This window comes from Pteropus vampyrus, unplaced genomic scaffold, assembly GCF_000151845.1.
Source record: "Pteropus vampyrus isolate Shadow unplaced genomic scaffold, Pvam_2.0 Scaffold14, whole genome shotgun sequence".
Taxonomy (NCBI): Eukaryota; Metazoa; Chordata; class Mammalia; order Chiroptera; family Pteropodidae; genus Pteropus; species Pteropus vampyrus.
The window spans coordinates 4983555-5002208 of NW_011888795.1; the positions used below are offsets into that span (position 1 = coordinate 4983555).

Here is an 18654-nt window from a genome sequence, read left to right on the forward strand (position 1 = left end):
TATTGGAAGGAGCCGAGGACACAGCCTGGATAAGGGGCTATGATCTCATCCTGGATGCCCTTAGGCAGAGGTTATAATCTCTACCTGCAAAGCTGCAGAGGAATGAATTAAGACCAATGAATGGGTTGAAATCCCTGCGAGGAAAATTTGGACTCAGTATAAGGAATATCTTTCAAATCATCACCACTGTTTGGTGGAATTGTCTGCTTTGGAAGTAGTGAGTTTCTCCTCACTGAATGGCTTCAATAAAAGCCTCAGCAGCTACTGGGCACAGAATGCTGAGATTGAAATGGAAACTTCATAGCAATGGCTCAACTGGAGAACTTCAGAGTCTCCTCCAGCCCCGAGTGTAGGAGCTATGAAAGCCTAGTCTTTAAAATGGCATTCTATCCAATTTTCCTCTTTCGATCCCTAAATCGAATCCAATTCAGTCAGAAACTGTTTATAATTATTTCTGCCTTCTCATATACTTGTTGCCATAAAACCTAACTCACAGAGATTTTAGGCCACATTATCTAAGCCTTCTTTCACATATTTAACATATGTTTACAGAGGATCCACTACATGCCTGAGAAACTCTGCTAGGCAGGCCCTGCGGGTATGAAGGTGAATAAAACATTGTCCCTGACCACGAGGAGCTTGGAGAGGTTGACAAAGAAGTAGACAGTGAGAGGACAGAAGTATAAGTTCTGTAGAGGGAATCAAGGAGGATTTATATGAGCTCATTCCTAAAAGAGAAGATGATAGCCAGGCATAGATAGAGAAAAGAATGGTCCCGTCTGAGGAAGCAGAGCACGGAGGGTTCTGTAAACCTCAGGGGGCATGGAGCAATCACCTTCACCTGTAATTCCTTTCTTTCCTTGTGCTTTTCCCCCTCCAAATGCCGGCACGCCCCCAACAGCACTCCTTCTGTACTAAGGAACCCGGATAAGTGAGCAGACAGTGAAGACAACTTGTTGAAAACTTGCCTCACTCTTTTCTCTCTTTAGTGTTCAGTTCAGCAGATGGTTAATCTGTTTTATTATTCAGTATCCCAGCCTTCTCTTCAAGATATTTTCTATCAAAATTAGCTATCATGAAAAAAAGTTCTCTTTGCTCCTTCCTAACTAGGAAACGTCAGTGCTGATGTCCCCTCCTCTGAAGGGCAAGTTATTAGGAAACATCTCCAGTCTCTGGGCAGTAGCGACATCTAGTGGCCACAGAAGAGAATGACCAAAGCTTCTTAAACTACTAGAAAATTTAGCCGGCGATGCTGATTCCCAGACTTCAATTCACATTGGAATTACCTGGGGAAACTTTACCAACTGCTGACATCAGGCTCCCACTCTCAGAAATTCTGGTTTAATTGATATGGGGTTCTGGATACCGGAAATTTTAAAAGCTCCCTGGGTGATTCTAATGTGCAGCAAAGTTTGAGAATCCCTGAATTAGTCACCTCTTCTTAGATTGAATCCCTGAGCAAACAAAGTCCGCCTATGAATAAATCATCAGAGCTGATGACTTCTGTGTTTGTTATCAATTATTTTAAACTCATTCAATTTTCAAGGAGTATTTAGCATTATAAACTCTTAAGGATGCCCAATAGTAGAAGCTTCAGTTCCTTTATGTATATATAGTTTTGGCTCTTGAACTTCTTTCCTTTGGGGAGAGACACAATTACAACAGTGTCTCAAAGCAATCAGACCTGAAGGTTCTGTGTGAACGTCAATTTGTGAATCAGCAAGTTGTTCTCTCCATATTCATAAAGTAGTACTCAGGCATTTTACACAGACATCATGACAACAATTAATTTTTTGTTATTTAGTATATTTTGTTATTTAGTATATTTGGTCCTTTTGTATATTTTGTTATTTAGTATATTTTGTTATTTAGTATATTTTGTTATTTAGTGTATTTGGTCCTTTTAGTTGCCTTTATGTCAACATCATTACAAGCTCTCAAATGAAAGGGGCTTTGTTTTCAAGTCGTAAAATAGTTATTTTTATAACTTACTGTGCTGGACATTGTGCTAGAGACTACCTATAGGGGATACAAACTAGGTAAGACATAAGCTCTATTTTCAAAGAGCTCGAAGTCAAAAGTGGAGAGGTAGCACAGGGCCCCACGTGATTAAAACACAAGACAAACTTCGGGAAGAAGTATTAAAGGCAAATAAATGGCATGGGACTTAGAGGATATGAAGAAGAAATCGGAAAGGCTTTATTGAGAAGATGGTATTTGACATGAGCCTCAATGGATGAGCACAGTTTGTTCGAGGAGAGGCGTTTTAGACAGAGAGACCCCTTCATCCACTTTTACATTTATTCATCAAAGAGAATGGAGGCCTTGCCAAATGTCAGTAGCTTTTCTGGGCACTGGAAATATCGCAGTGACCAAAAATAAAAATAGAAAATGCCCCACAAGATTCCTGCTTTCGTGGAGCTTACCTTCTAGTGGAAAAAGACAGACAATACATAAGTCAAAGAATAAATAATTGAGAGATTTTCAGATAGTGAGAAATGAGGTGTGGAAAAGGGACCAAGGTAACTAAGGAGAAAGTAAGGAGGCAGGGGTGGCAAACTGAGCGCTCTCCAGAGGAGTGACATGTGAGCTGCCACTTGGGTTGTAAGAAGAAACCGACTGTGATAAAGGCCTTGGGAAGAGTATTCTAGGCCCAGAGACAAGCAGGAGCTTGGAGTGGTGGAGAAACAAAGAAAGCCAGAGTGACCGGAACATGGTAAGCAAGATGAAGAGTGGTTTGCAAGGAGGCCGCGGATATGGCAGGGGTCAGACTCAATGAGCTGGCCGAGAAATATTATTGTATTCTAAATGTGGGGTCAGCCATGTACTCATCCCACCAACTCCCATCCCAGGGAGTTACAGGATACAAAAGATTCCTTCAGCTAACATGCCACAGACTAGAGTAGTCGTGGAGAAGGTGAAAAAAAATATGGAAGGTTTGAGATAGCATTTGGAAGTAGACCAACTGGGCCTGCTGGTGGATGGATGTGGGGGATAAGAGAAAACATAGGATATGATAGAAGCACCCAGAGAAGCGTTTAGCTTAGACTAGGACTAGAGAATTCTGAGAGTACTGTATCCAGAGACCCTGAAGTAAGTTAGTAAGTTGGAGTGTAATGTGAGGTGAGAGAGACAGATGAGCTGAAAAGAGAGAACGGTTTAAATTAGACAGCTCCTTATAAACACACCAAGAAGACTGGACCTGGAACTTCAAGCAATCGGAACACATGCAAGAGCTGTGAGCAGTGAGCAGAAAAGTGACGTAGTCCTGGTTTTAAGTGCAGGAGCTCCATTAGAAGTATGTGGGAGTGGAGTGTGAAACATCAATTCTGAAGCTGCTGTAGCAATTCAGTTAAGAGATGATGAGAGCCTAAACCCGTGGTTTTCAAATGGGAGAAGTTTTGCCTCCTAAGGCACATTTGACAATGTCCAGAGACATTTTTGGTTGTCACAGCTTGGGGGCTGACGTTACTGGCTACCTGTAGTAGGTAGAGGCCAGGGATGCTGCTAAACATCATACAATGCACAGGACAACCCTCGCAGCAAAGAATTATCTGGTCCAGAATGTCAGTAGTGCCAAGGTTGAGAAATCCTCACCTAAACTAAGACAACAGTAATTTGTACTGAAGAGAAAGGGGCAGAAACAGGAGGTAGAAAAAAGAGGACTAAGTAATTTATCAGGTCCAAGAAACTGTGGTCAGGCTTTTGGGGCAAATAGGTGAACAGTGGCGGTCTTCACTGAGAGAGGGGATTGATGAAGAGGAACAGTGTAGGTCTGTGGGGAAGAAAATGGTGAATTCACCTTGAACACGGAATTGCAGGACTGAGTTAGAATTATCTATCGCACCTCAACATAAAAAGGGTGGTAAGCAGTTGAATATATAAGACTTCTTGACAAGAGGGAGATCTCGGAAAGTAATTGCTTAGGACACAGAGAAGTCAGGAGAAGGCTCCAGTGTAGGGATGCAGATGAGGTTCAATCCTTAACTGGATTTAGCATCCACTCCACGTACAGATGGATGCCTGGAAGTGTTTGGGAAGCATCTGCCACTGGAGCTGATTATTATTCTTGTAACAAAAATGTGTAAATTGTCTTTTTTGCAGGAGCGAATACAGGCCGATGAAGTGATCGCAATCCTGGATCAAGAACAGCGAGGGAAGCATGAACTGAATATCAACCCAAAGGATGAGCTTTAAAAATGAGAAAGAATGTTCTATCAGATATTTATTTAAATTGTTAATCTTATGAGAACCTTTTTATTTTTGTACAGAGCCATGGTATAAATTAACAGGTTAATATGAGTCCTCTGATCTCTTTTCTGTTCCTAAGGATGTTTGCTTTGCCTCAGTCTGTCTGTCTGTCTGTCTGTCTTGGTTTTTCATCAGTTCACCTCTCAAAGCTCAGCCTCCCCCTTCCCACTACACACACACACACACACACACACACACACACACACACACACACACACACATTTCATTTGCTATAGCTCCAAAAGCTCAAACAGAAAGAATAATTTCATTCTTGTTGAAACTACAGCTTTCGTACATGTTCTGGTTCTAAAGTTAGCTTGTGATTTGGTTTCAGAAGGCCTTTCTGCCTCTGAGACTTTTAGCCACATCCTCTCACAGTGCTGATGGCCATGAGCTTGAGCCTGGGACTCCCTGGCGGTGGTGGGCTCTGCACTGCCTCACATATCACTGCCCTATGGGTCCCCAGGCCCTGAGAAGGAACCACTCTGATGAGCACTACATGAGGTGGAGGAACCCAGCCTTTCTAGGGCCTTATTGGAGTTTTTGGCTCTGGTATTTTCACCAGAGAATAAACTTACACTGGAAGCTTCAATTCACCCTCCACGATGCTCCAGAAAGGATACCCTATGAGTTGTATCTTTAATAACCTTTTTAAGGGGTTTGAAATAGAATGTCTCTTCACCCCAGTGACTTGAATCCTACCTGAATCTGGGCATGATTGCCAAGTAGCCTTAGTAGGGTCCACTGGTGAGAGAGGCATTTTGTTCTTAAGTAAGAAATATGGATTTCTGATTGATTCCAGTCTTCATCTGCATGGATATTGGTGGCCCCTCCTCCTTGCTGCTGTCCAGGGTGCAGACTTGTTCTTGCATCTGATTTGTTTAATAAAGGGAGCCTTATTTCAATATCTGGCATTTGTTTTTCTTCTTCCAGAATTTTGGTTTATCTTTAGGTAATGGTTTTGAAGTCCCAGGGAGTTTTGGAGACAACCCCAGGGCCATGTTGGACCATGATTAGTTTTGCTGGCAGGTGCTTGGGGGCCAAAAAAAAAAGGTGGGAACACTGCTTTTGAAGAACTAGAGATGGTCAGCAAGCAGTGGTGTTCATTCAGACAACTTCTGGTCCTTGGCACCAATTCTAAAGAAGATGTGGCAAAGACATTGTTCGAGGTGGACCTGGGTTGTTCTGGCCTAGGGGAGCCTGTTACATGAGCTGGTGGGAGATCACCTGCCTCTGTGATGGGCAGTGTGGGGTAGTGGCCCTTCAGAAAAGCAGCAAATAAAGACATTTTCTAAAAATCACATTTACCTTCTGCCATTTATGATCTTGGTTAGTGGTAAGAACATTTATCCTCTGAGACTGAAAAAAAATGAGTCATAGTGATTTATGTGCTGCTTTTCCCCCAGTCTTCTATTGCATTTTCATCATGGGTGAGTGGAAAGAGCATTTGATTATAATCCCAGCCTGATCAAATATGTCCTGCTGTGTGGCCTGGGGCTGCTTTCTTTCCCTTTCTGGGCTTCAGTTTTCTTCTCTGTAAATAACATAAATTGGTTGTATTTGTTTCCAAAAGCCCTCCTTCTTGCTTTAAATACAAAACAAAGCAATAAAAAACAAAAGACAAAACTGATTTGGGAAATATTCACAAATATAACCAAATTTATTTCTACTAACACTTTGAGAATTGTGAATAGGTTCATTATATGTACATGTGATTTTAAAACTTTAAAATGATTTTAGGGCTAAAAGTTCCTGAGCTAGATTGTTATTTGTTTGCTGTCTCATTGAGAAGTGTTTGTAGGCACTCAGATTTGCTGATAGGAAGATCTGGGCAGGATCTAATGCCTATTTTCTGGCAACAAGGCATCAACAAAGAAAACAGTCTTTGCCTCTTTGTAGTTCTCACTTCCTGGGTGCTATGGGTACTCAGGGAGAGACAGAGGCTTCACTGATTCTGACATTCGGCCCCACAGAAAGTAGATGAAGGCCTCAATAAACGTCCTCATAGTAGATCCATATCTTGTGCCCTTTGCTGACAACAGAGGAGTTATTCCTGTTTTGTAGGTTACCCATGCTATGTTACTCCTGGGACATCGTGTATGCAGTAAAGCATTTATATTTTTAATCTGTTCCACATCAAACCATACATTATTTCATTCAAATAGTTAGGGAGTGTCATCAGATGACTTTAAAAATTTGAGCTCGGAGATTACCATCTGTGTGATACATAGTCCCTTCTGGAGACAGATGGAAAAGCCCATTTGAGTTTTTGTAGCTTTTAGAGCTGAAGGAATGAAGGAGACCATAGAAGTCACAATTTAATTCCATCTTTCCCCCTGGGAGGAAACTGAGGCTCAGAGGTCAGGAAGATCATTTCATGGTTACAGAATTCAAGCAGACAGAGCCTGGGCTGCTGAACTGCATTACACAAGAATGCCCGGCCAGGGGGCTTGTGGGTGGTGGAATCCTGGCACAGGGCAGTGTCCGCTAGAGGAATAGCTGCCTTTTTCTACTTGCTCCCCAATCTGTGGACCAGCAAGACTGTGCCTGTCCAGAAGGGGTGCCTTTTTCTAACTCACTCAACAGTACTGGCTTGAGGCGGCCCAGCCTTTAAAGCCCAATTTTTATGACTTCAAGACTAGGATTCTTCATCTATCTCTTGCAGAACTACCACTTACTTGCCTTAATGACTATCCCGCCCTTGTGTAAAAAGCCTGAAGTTTCACAAAGCTTTTATTTTCACCTATATGATTGCACTGAATGCTTATAACACAGAGCATGTTCACACACACGGAACCCCAGGAGGTATTCTGGGCATGGATTGCGATGCCTATTTTGCGGATGAGGAAATGAAGAGCAGTGACACGAGGGCCTGTGATTAGCGAGCTTGGAGGACCCGTGTCTGAGGTAGAGAGGCACAGTCTTTTGAACAGAATAAGAGAAAAAAAAAAACACCAGAGTTGTTTGCTCCCTTGACCATGCTTCCAGACATGTCCAATATAAAATAATCCATTAATATAAAGAAAGAAAGTTTGATCTTATGAAATCTAAACTTTTTCCTCTCTTTTATTTTCCTTCTGGGTGACGTGTGTAGGCATAGTTGCCCCTCTCCTCAGAGATATAATGAATGTGGGTTGTACAATTCAATTAGATCAACGCCATTTTTGAGCAAACACTGTGTTCCAGGCTCTTGTTTCATGAAACTCACAAAAAGGAAGCCGGTTCCAGTCCGGAGTCATTTTCCTCCCCAAGCAGAAAGAATCTCAAACGTAAATCTCCTCTTGGGAAAACACTGACATGGGACAGAGAGATATTCTTGCATGTGTAATGTGCTTGCTTCAGAGCCCTGACTGTAATTTGTTTGACAAGGAAATTTTAGTTGAATGTCGTCTTCATCATTACTGTGGACGTAGCATTTTTTTTTTTTTTTTTTTTTTGGAACTTATTTAGCTGAGGAGAAGCCATGGGATGAGTCAGTACCATTTAATAATACATACCTATGAATTTTAATTGAAGAACAAATGATGAATTATTTCACATAAGATAGCCACAGGGAACAACTCCCTCACTGACGTCAAGAAAGGAGTTAATGGGGGCCACCTCGCCACTTTCTTATGCCAAAGAATTAAACTTCTGAGGTGACTGACAATGGTGTGGCTGACAAGTGGAAAAATACTGAATTGTTCCCACATCCAAGGCTCTGAGGAAACAGGAGCCGTTTGGCAAAAAAAGAAACCTAAACCATAAGTGAGACTGGGCCCATGGTATGATCCTTCTCCACCTCCTGCCAAGAAGCTTGTGATGTGAAGTGACCTCCCCGCATAGTCCCACAGCCCACCCACAAATCTTATATTTCCAGGTAATTTCACGTTTCCATTTTGTTTTGGACCTGGTTGATTTCTTCAGACACATTGAGACAAGTAGCACCAACCACTCTGTGACCTCAATGCTAGGTTGGAGCTGCAGGCTCAGGCTGTCAGAGATTCTTCTTTACCTCCTCCCCTCGGTAAATCATGATGTTGTCCGTGCCCGCTGCTGGCCTCTGAGGCCAGATGACGTCAAGTCTGGAACAATCTGATCATCGATCCTGGCTTGTTCTGCAGTGAACGATGACATCAGCCATGTGAAAAGTTGGCTTAGTGAGTCACATCTTTCCTCAAAGATCCTGTTAAGACCCCACAGGAAAAACAAACAAAACGTTCTGGCCCTCTCTTCCTGACACACACTGCTAGGGAGGGAAAATCTGAACACTCTATTCATTCAAGATACAACACACCTTTTCTGGCCACCTTATATGATACACGTTGGGGTGGGCAGACAAACAAGCCTCTCCCTCCTTTTCCTTGGTAGACCACACAGAGGAGGTCGAGGAGAGAGCAGAGTTGGACCACCTTCCTAAGCCCTCTTCCTAAGTCTTCTTCTGCTCTAGAAAGGCGACCAACTGCCTTCATCATCTGAGTCTCCACTTTAACAGTGAATTATACAACAGCCATCAGTCTGGGGACTCTTGCCCTTGGCCCTTCTCGTCAGGTTTAGGTGCCTTCCTTCACAATGCAGTGTGATGGGATCGGCCCTGGAAACCCTATCTAGACCCTAATTAAACACTCTCCACTATTCCCAAGTTGATGTTTTTACCTCTGAATAACTATCTGATGGAGGGTGGGGATAGAAATGTGAACCAGACAAGAAGCATTACCTGCTATGTCTCATCTTTTTCCACTTGTAAATCATATATCCCATTGTTTCAAAGAGCTATAATCATGGTTGGCATTTATAAAGCTTTTTTATGGCCTTGAAACACTTGGCAATCATACATAACTACACAATTATCTTGAGAGACACATCTTGAATTTGGAAACAGAAAGAAAATGAACAGTCACAGGGGAAATGGTATAGTAATGCTCTGGTCATTCATGAATTTTTACTTCAGACAGTTTTTGAGTGGCTACTAGGCAGTGGGTTTAGGGAGGGATTCAAAAATGAGGAAGACTTTATCCCTTTTCTTTAAGGAATTCAAAGTGAAGTGGAAAAAAACTGATATAAACAAATGGGAAATAGAAAATGAGGTAAGTGCTGTGGCAGAAGGGTTATGACAGAGGCAAGTACACAAAAGGCCATGTTAGTTCAGAGAAGGGAGTGGCTAGGGAAAGAGAAGGTTTTATAGGGAAGGTAAGAGTTAAGCTGGGTCTTGAGGCCTGTTCTGCCACCAATAAGCAGAAACGAACCATATGACCTCTCATTTCACCACAGAGTCTTCAACTGAAAAAGTGCCGAATTTGGACTGGATGGTTTCTTGGGCTCTAAAATATTAAGCTTTCAGAAAAGTTGAGAGAGTTCATATTAAAGGCAGTGTAAAGGTGGGGTGGAATGGGATCTTGACTACAGATTGATCTGGGAAAGCACTTTAATGAATGCTGTAAAAATCCAAATAAATACCAGTTGAAAACGCTGTTTTATTCTACTCCCTTGTAAGGAGGTATATTTAAGTGGGTGGGGTGTGACCACCTAGGAAGATGCTTCTTACTGAAAAGCAGAGGAGCAGCAGGCATCAGAGAAAGCTGAAGTGAACCCCATCATTCAGAACAAAGTCAGCATGCTCTCCCAGCGGCATTTTCTTCTGCCCAAAAGTCCAAGAAACTTGTAGTTTATATGCCCTAGAATCAGTCTAGTCGCTCAAATCTTTATACTTTTATCTCGGAAATGGAAACAACAAGGATATTCCAGCCTACCTGATGATATGTAGGTGTGTTGTCTGAAAAGCCTAAAGTGTTTGGTAAAATCGATCAAGGCTTCAGTTAAACAGGAAAGGTAATGCTTACCAAGGACATGCCTTCCAATGGCAAACAGAGAACAGGGTTTCAGAAACCTTGGGAATCCTTAGAAACAAATCATTCCCAAGTTAAAAACAACAACAACAAAACCTCAAAGAGCTGAATAGGACATCATACAATAAATGTCCAACATACTTACTGTGTTTGTTCTCCATACCTGTTTTCAGTTTGTTAAACTTTGCAAATGCCTTTGAAGGTCTTTAGGCAATCATACTGCTTAGATTTAGAATAAATTATAGAGCTCTCGAGGTTTAGAAGCGAACTTCAAGGCTTCTGGTCACCAGAGTAATATTCTGGGCTTTCATGATATTCTAGTCTTTTGCAGCATTTACACCAGTATTTTTATTGTATTTGAAGTTCAGACTTTTAGGACATGTTTTTCTCACAAGATAATATGAATTAGAATTATACTTCCTTGAAGTTAATACTGGCAATTAAATGGAAACTGTATTTTTCCCCCTTCCCTATCCAAGATAAATGTGTAACAACATTTTTTTAGCAGAATTACTTTCTGAACAGTCTAAGTGCGCAATTCATTCTACCTGTATCTACTTAGCACCAAGTGAAGAACAGGCACGAAGTCATCGTTTGACCTCCCTTGACCAGACAGTCAAGGTTCCTGGAAAAATGTTCCACTTTCCTTCATTGTTTAGCGTTACGGTCACTAAGAATTTTACAACATCCCAATAGACTTGACCATCATCACATATAAAAGAAAAGAAAACCAGAGAAGATAAACAATTTGACTTATGTTGAAGTCACAGTGAATGTGTTTCCTGAGTAAAAAATAACTGGTTTTACTCTCTAAGGACATTTTACAGTTCCGACTATTTTTTTTATGAAAAGTCAGGCGTGGGAGGAATTATTATACATTTAACCCCAAGCCTCACAACTCCTCTACACTCTAGTGGAAGTTTAAGCTATCGTCTTTAGCAAGATGGTTGCTATCACTGCTTGGAGTGTGCCAGGTACGATTACAGCTCTGTTCAAACATGCTCTGGCTTCCTCACAGGGAGCACTTTGAGCCCTCTCTAAACTTCCAGGCCGCAGGGCTGAGCACAGGGTGCAAATTTTTCTTCCAGACGTTTGGCTTCTGAGTAATGTGTTTTTTTGTCTCTAAGGGTAATGAAAATACATCAGATGTTGCTCCTTGTACCATGAACTTTGCTTTGAAGTACCAGTGAGCCACTTCAAAGGCTCGGCACCACACAGAGATGCTTTTCCTGGGGACGCTGTCCTATCAAGGTGTGCCCATCAGCCTGGGACACATCGCCCACCAAGGCACTTACCAACTAAAGAACAGTTGTTAAATATGTCAAATGAGACAAATTGGCATACTGGAAACTTTAAACCACCCTGCTTTCAGAATCAGCGTAGAATATACATCATGCATTGGACTCTGTAGGGGGAAAAAAGTGCATCATTACATGCAGAATGATTTATAAATTAAATAGAAGGATATCTGAATGGCCTGTAAAGCTCAGCATAGTGTCTGACATCAACATTGAACTATTCAGAACTAGTTAAACTGAGAAGATCAAGCCTGCGGTGGCCTCACGAGGGACAATCATTGTCACAAAAAGGCTTTCTATGTATAGTTCAGAAAATGATGGCCACTGTCAATAACAGACTTTGAGTTGCAAGGGGCCTTAGTAGCTAGTCCAACACCTCTTATTTAGAGTTGGGGAAACTGAGGCACCAAAGGAAATTTATTCACTTAACTTTCCTGAAAGTTGCTGATAAAATTCAACCTAAACCCAGGTAGCCAGGCCCCTAGTCCAGAGCCCAATCATAGGACCAGTCAGACAAAATTGCAGAGAAGAGCCCCGGCTTGTACCATCTAGACTTAGGAACCCAGGTGGCTTCTTATTAGTTCTCTAATAATCGATGCATTTGTTATCCTTCTCTATTCAATGTCTTTATCTGTAAAAGTTCAGTAATACCTAGTCGATAAGTTGTCAGGAGATTTAACTGAGACAATAGAAGGAAAATGCCAATTACATAGCAGGCAATCATTAAAAGGCCACTGTTATTTTTACTATATATCTGAACACCCAAGAAGAAGGAAAATGAATAGGACTATGATTTTTCTAGCAATGCTTTTCCTGCTCTCATGACATTTTTTAAATGCATTATCCCATGAAGCATCTTGGAATCGTCAAAGTTAACTTTCAGACAGTTAAATTTAAAAACCACCTCTAGCATAAATAACACATTTCTTGCAGGGGCAGGGACACAGGAGAAGAGAAAATTGGTATACAAAATTGAGAGGGTATTTTAATTCCAAACTGGTTGTCAGTCACCAGTGTAGAAAGGAGATATCCAGCTTTCCTACAGCCACCTTTTCTGGCCCTTCTGACCTCCTAGCTTTTCCTGCACTGGGACCTTTCAGCAGCTTTTCCTAGTCTTCTCTATCCCAGCGCATTGAAAGGCATAAGAATTTTTACCTATTTCTTTTACTAAGCATTCTCTCACCTGCTCTTCCACGATATAAAAAACACAGGATCATTATTTAGCAGCAGAGGGCACCATCAGCATATTTTGCTTTAAGGGGTAAAAAAAGAGGTGCCTCCATTCATTCATTCATTCATTCATTCATTCACTTATTATTTTGACAATTCTTGATTTATCATCTATTGTGCATTCGGGATTGAGAGGGAAGCTAAACAAACCTAAGAGGTGGTGCTTATAGTCCAGTAGGAAGACTGCATAATAAAAGATGATATGCATGGTACACGGGTAAACACAAAAGATGTATGTTTTGGAGGTTGTTGAAGAGAGAACAGTTCGGGGCAGCATTAAATAGTAAAGAAAGAATATTTGAGGGAGTTGGTCTAGAGCTTTTCCATAAATGATGAGTGGGATATGGAATGGCAAGGCGAAAGGGGTAAAATGTAGAGTGGACGGCAAAACCCGGAGACATGCATCACCATGAACATCAGCACTGGAACCATGACAACCGCTACTTCGACAAGGATTACCATGACCACTTAAAATAGTCGTCATGGCTCATGTGGGTGGACGCTTTTGTAACTGTGATCTCTTTTGACCCTCACTGCCATCATGTGACTTCAGCTCGACAGGTACATCTCCCTAATTTGACTAATGAGAACACTGAGGTTCTTAGAGGGAAAGTGACTTGCTTAAGGTCTCACAAGCAGTCTCTGGTGGTGCTGGGATCCAAAACTAGTTTTCCTCCCAGCTAATGCAGCAGGAAACCACAGCACTCGTGACACACACTCTCAGAGCAAAGACGGTTTGGGATGCGGAGTAATAGGATTAGTTTCAGCTGTCAGGCTGGCTTCAGGTTACTGAGGGCTTGACAGGAAGCTAGACTGCGGTATTGGGGCTTGATCTTGTAAACCTCAGGAAGGCTTCTGAGGTTTGGGGAAGCTAGAGATGAGTGGTTATTTGATTCAGCTGCATGTAAAAATTGGCATACGAGGGATTGGAAGAAAAGGACAGGAATCGGAGATACCAATGAAGAAAATATTGTAGTACTCAAGGCTGGGGTGAGAGTAAGTGGGAGTTGTTTGCTCCAGTAGGGAGGAGATTTTACCACTGGTGATAATTCCTGGCACATAGAAATAATACAAAGCAGACTGACTTTAAGTTGATTTAAATTGACTGGTTTTAAATTTCCTACAGATAGCACACCCCCTTATTGCCTGCACCCAGGGAGGTCTAATGCTAGTACCCCCACCCCCAAACATACATCCTTAGTCTACTACTGCCAAGGTACAACTTGTGGACTGCCTGAAACAGACTGGCAGCATTGGGACATAAGAGTAAAGAACTAACAAACAAGACAAGCAAACAAACAAATACTCATAGACACAGATAACAGTTTAATGCTTACCAGAGGTAAAGGGAAAGTGCGAGAGGTAGAAAAGGGTAATGAGTGTCAAGTATATGGTGGCAGAAAGAGATTTGACTTTAGGTGGTGAACACGCAATGCAATATACAGATGATGTATTATAGAATTGTGCATTTGAAACACATAAAATTATATAATCAATATCACCCCCAATAAATTTAATAAAAAAGAGTAAAGAACTAACGAGAGATATTTTGAAGAAAAAAGAAATAAGAACTTAGCGGCTAGCAGAATCACCAAGTAAAGAAGACAAAAGTCTGAGATTTTGAATTTAGGAAAATAATAACATCGTTAATGTAAATAGGAAAACGAGGAAAAAATAAACTGGTTCCTTATTGGACATGGGGACTTCCAAGTAGCAACTGAACACTCAGTTGGAAGGTTTTGATGCAAATTTATTTCCTACTCTGTTTATTGATTTCTTGCTTTTCACTTTTCATCTGAAACTCATGAAGGACTGGTGTTGTTTATAGCTCTTGTGCAAGTAAGGAAACTGAGGGGAGGGATAAAACTGCCAAGTTATTAATGTTACTACTCCTCTCTTAAAACCCTTCCACTGAAATAAAAACAAATTTCATGGCTCGTTTGTTTTTATAGTTCACAGATCTGTGCACATTGGGGTCTATTTCCATTGCATCCTGCCCTCTCCTCCCCTTTTCTGCCTACCCCTGCCTCTCAGATGTTTACAATCTGTTATCTCTACCCAAGACACTCCTGTCTTCCCACCACCTCTCTAGCTTCCCCAGGAAACTCTCACAGTAGGGTAGCCAAAGTCTTGGTTTCCCTGGGACTGAGGAGTGCCATAATCAGGATAGCCCCCTGCTGACCTGGAGAGTTGGTTACCCTACATCCTATGATTTCTTCCGTCTTGTATACTTCTTCCTCTAGGAAGCCTCTTTTGACCCACTATAGCCCCAGGCTAAGGTCCATCTGCCTGCTGAGCAGTCTAGCTCCGCCCTTCTTTGCCCTTCCATGACCCTTCTCTAATTATTGAGTTTTTATGTCCATCTTCCCTGCTATTCACAGTAGTTGTCTTTGTGACACCTTCATTCTCCCTTCCCCGGTCCAAGCAACCATTATCACTCTGCTGAATCACTGCAATAGCCTAACTTCTCTCTTTGCTTCCACCATGTCCCCTATCAGTGTATTCTGAACATAAAAGCCAGAGTCATCCTTTTAAAACTTAAGTCAGATCTCGTCACTGCTTTGCTCAAAATCTTTCCCTGATTTCCATCTCACTGGCTAAGTCATTACAATGGCCCACAAAATCTAAGCCAGCAACCTCTCTGCTCTTACCTTCTGCATACTGCTATCAGCTCCAGGGGCACTGGCCTCCTTACTGTTCCTAGAAAACACCCAGCATGTTCCTGCTCTAGGCCTTTCCACTTACTATTGTTTATGCCTGAACTATTCTTCCAGCAGGTGTCCACATGGCTCATCCATCATGTCCATCAAGTCAAGATCCAAGCTTACCTTCTTGTAGAGGTCTTCCATGACCTTTCTTTACACCCCTGTAGCTGACAGTCCCACTATCCCTTTCCGCTTAATTTTTCCATGGCACTTATCACCATCTAACTTTGCATTTACATTTTATCTAATTTATTTTGTCTATTGCCTGTCTCCTTCCACTCAGAATATAGTTTCTAGGGCAAGAATTTTATCCATTGCTCTATTTCTAGAGTTTAACATAGCACGGGGCATGAGATAGAAATTCAGAAATATTTATTGAATGCATGTATACATGATTAAATAAAGGAGTTAACAAAAATAGTGAAAAGGGCAGTTGAGTGAGTCACAAGTTTTAGCTCAGCCACTTAGGATTTGGGTGATTTTGAGAAGATTGCTTTCTCCCTCTAGTTCTTATTTTCTCCAACTGTAAATAAAGACATTGAACTCAGTACTCTTTAAGCAGTGATATTTTCAAAGTCCAATAGTCAATGATAGGCAAGAACCAGAATCCAAAGTTCTTATTAAATAGGGCTCAGCACCAAGAAAATATTAAGGGAAAGAGAAGCATTGTGCAAGTTCTGACCGAGGGGAAAAAAAAAAAAACGTACAAGAGATATGAGAATTCCATATATGAGAAAATGTGAAGGCAGATGACTGAGCCAAGCTGACACAGACAATTCATTCTAGACCTAGGATTGAATTCAACGTAAGGATAAATTGCCCCAGCAGCCTGGATAATGACATCACGGGTGGGCCAATCCCCATCTGATTACAAAGCCCTGACTGATACAATTTGTGATTAGAACACAAAATCTTTCCTTGCACCCGCCTAATGGCCTCCAGAGTGGGTGGATTCTCATATTAGTCATATGAGAACAGAGGGTGTAATAGAAGAGAGATTCTAGGCTGTTCTAGGCTATTCCATTTGGAAAAGTATCATCCCTTCAGAAGAGGAAGTAATTAAAGATGTACACAGCTTTTTGTCTATTGCCTGCTGTCTCAGGTAGGGGAAACATATTGGCCACCGTTTTAGAAAGGATACTTGGAGAGAGGGTGGAAGGGGCTGGATTAGTAAATTTAAAGGAGACACTTCAAGTGCTACAGCTGCCACACCCTGAGTGCCAGGGACCAGACCGGTTATTCAACTTCTCCTATATAGCTACTGTGTGGATACAAACTTGAGCCCAGTAAGGTCAGTGAGTTACATTGCAGTAACCAAATCCGCAGTGTTGCGGTGATTATCAGGGTGATCTGCGGCAGCTGTGGTTGAATAGGATTTGCTGTTATCACCTTGTTTGGTAACACAGCAATAGCAAATGTTGCAAATGTAACTGTTGCTGTTGAAATGTCTTCTTGATAGTTCTGTGTGTGTGTGTGTGTGTGTGTGTGTGTGTGTGTGTGTGTGTGTGATCCCCTCAGTTTTAAGAAAGGCTCTGGGAAGTTGGATTCTATCTCAAGGAAGTACTATAAATTGGATTTAGATTCTGCTAGTAGGTATCACACCCCTAATTCCTGGCAGACATCGTACTGATGCTTTGTTGTGCTCTAACACCTTGGAAGCTAGTGCCATTGGTTCTATTTCACAGATGAGGACACCAAGGCTCAAAAAGTTTACATAACTTAGTCAAGGCCTTAGTGAATGCAACTTGCCAAGCCAGGATTTAAAGATTTTAGGATTTATTCTCCAGACACAGGAACATTTCTTAAATAAAGTCTTAGGAAGAATACTGCTGTATAAAACGGAACACATTTGGACTGCTTGGGTTGAAGCAGGAGCCAGGACTTTGGAACTCTGTTCACTTGCCCCTCCTCATCTGCCCCTGTGGACTCCCCAGAACTTTGTGGAACATATTCCAAAAAAAGCCTGCTCGGTTGGTTAACTCTAAGTTGCTCCCAGCTCTAAAGTTCTATGGATCTATGATTCTGAGAAGTTTCTATTCATATCAGATGCAGACTATCGACTTCTATCTCTGGATGAATATTGGAACCAGTCAGACCTCAGATACAGAAATATGAATTTCTTCACAGTTTACAGAACTATGGAATGCTAAAAGTGACAGAGACCTGAGACATCAACAAGTCCAAAACTCCATGTATGTAATATAATAACAATAATTTAATTTTTATTGACTGATAGAAACCCAGGAAAGTCAATTTATCAGTTGTCCTCTTTTTTCCAGAGAGGTAATATTTAAAATATATAACAACAGGTATATTCTAATCAATCAAAACAAATAAAGCACTGGAGCAGGGGCCAGGGGAGGCCCTTCATGGCAGGCTTTACCCTATTGGTTACAGGATTGTGAGGATGTTCCAGGGGTTCTAGAGGAGGGATTGAGGTGGCTAGGGAAGCAGGGGTTGGGCTGGTCCAGAGACTGAATTGAGGGAAATGACTATTTATAGTCTAGAATTATTTAATAACTGATATAGCCTTCCTGGTACATAAGAGTGGATTATTATTCCTAATCCTTAAGTATGCATTCGGCAGAATACCCAATGTTACAGCGCTTCCTTGTAATTGCTGAATTCTTTTAAGGTAACTGGGACTTTGTTGATTTTGCTTCCTTTTCAGGAGGGAGAAAAAGAGACAGGGAGGAGCAGAATTTCTGCCAGCCAAGTGTCACATCAAAGAATTCCACCCAGATCCACACAGGTGCAGATACCTGAGGGGCATTGCCGGGAATATAGTGCTGCCTCTGGTAATTGATTTGACATCATCTAGCAGCCTAAGAGGATTTGAATCCCTTCCATGACTCCTGTCACCTCCCGTCTGGTGGTGAAAAACCTCAGGTTGGAAGCTGAGTGATTATGTAAAAGCAAATGCAAGGAAACTAAAATGTGACATTTTTAAGGAGAAACTTTCCCTTAGGTTCCGATCCAGATACTGAAGGGGAAGAAAAGGCCCAAGGCCCAAGACGCCTTCAAGTGGATATAAAGAGAAAGCCAAAGATGGTCATAGAATTATATACTCATGAGATTAGATGACTCCCTAAAGGTCACTTATTCCAGTCCCTTGTCAAATGCTTGAATCTTCAAAATGGACCATCCCGAACTCCAACCAGAAATGAAAGATGCTTTGTTCCTGAATGCACCTTGGTCTTCCAGATCTTCCTACATACAGTTTCATCAACAGTACCCTTTCTCTTTCTCTGCTGCTTCTTGGGCCTATGTATGTCCTACTTGCCTTCCTACTCTCACATAAGAAAATATCTAGATAAGAGGCTGCATTAGCTGTCCCTTAGAAAC

The 18654-nt window shown here is 41.6% G+C and overlaps 1 protein-coding gene across 1 annotated transcript in view; it reads left to right on the top strand.

Moving 5' to 3' along the window:
- Positions 1-5158, top strand: part of LOC105307800 (prolyl 3-hydroxylase 2) — a 36114-nt gene extending 30956 nt beyond the window's left edge. Inside the window, exon 14 of the mRNA XM_011383417.1 lies at positions 4105-5158. Coding sequence (XP_011381719.1) covers positions 4105-4197 — 93 coding nt within the window. The 3' untranslated portion in view covers positions 4198-5158. The remainder of the gene's footprint in view (positions 1-4104) is intronic.
- The last annotated feature ends 13496 nt before the right edge of the window (positions 5159-18654 follow it).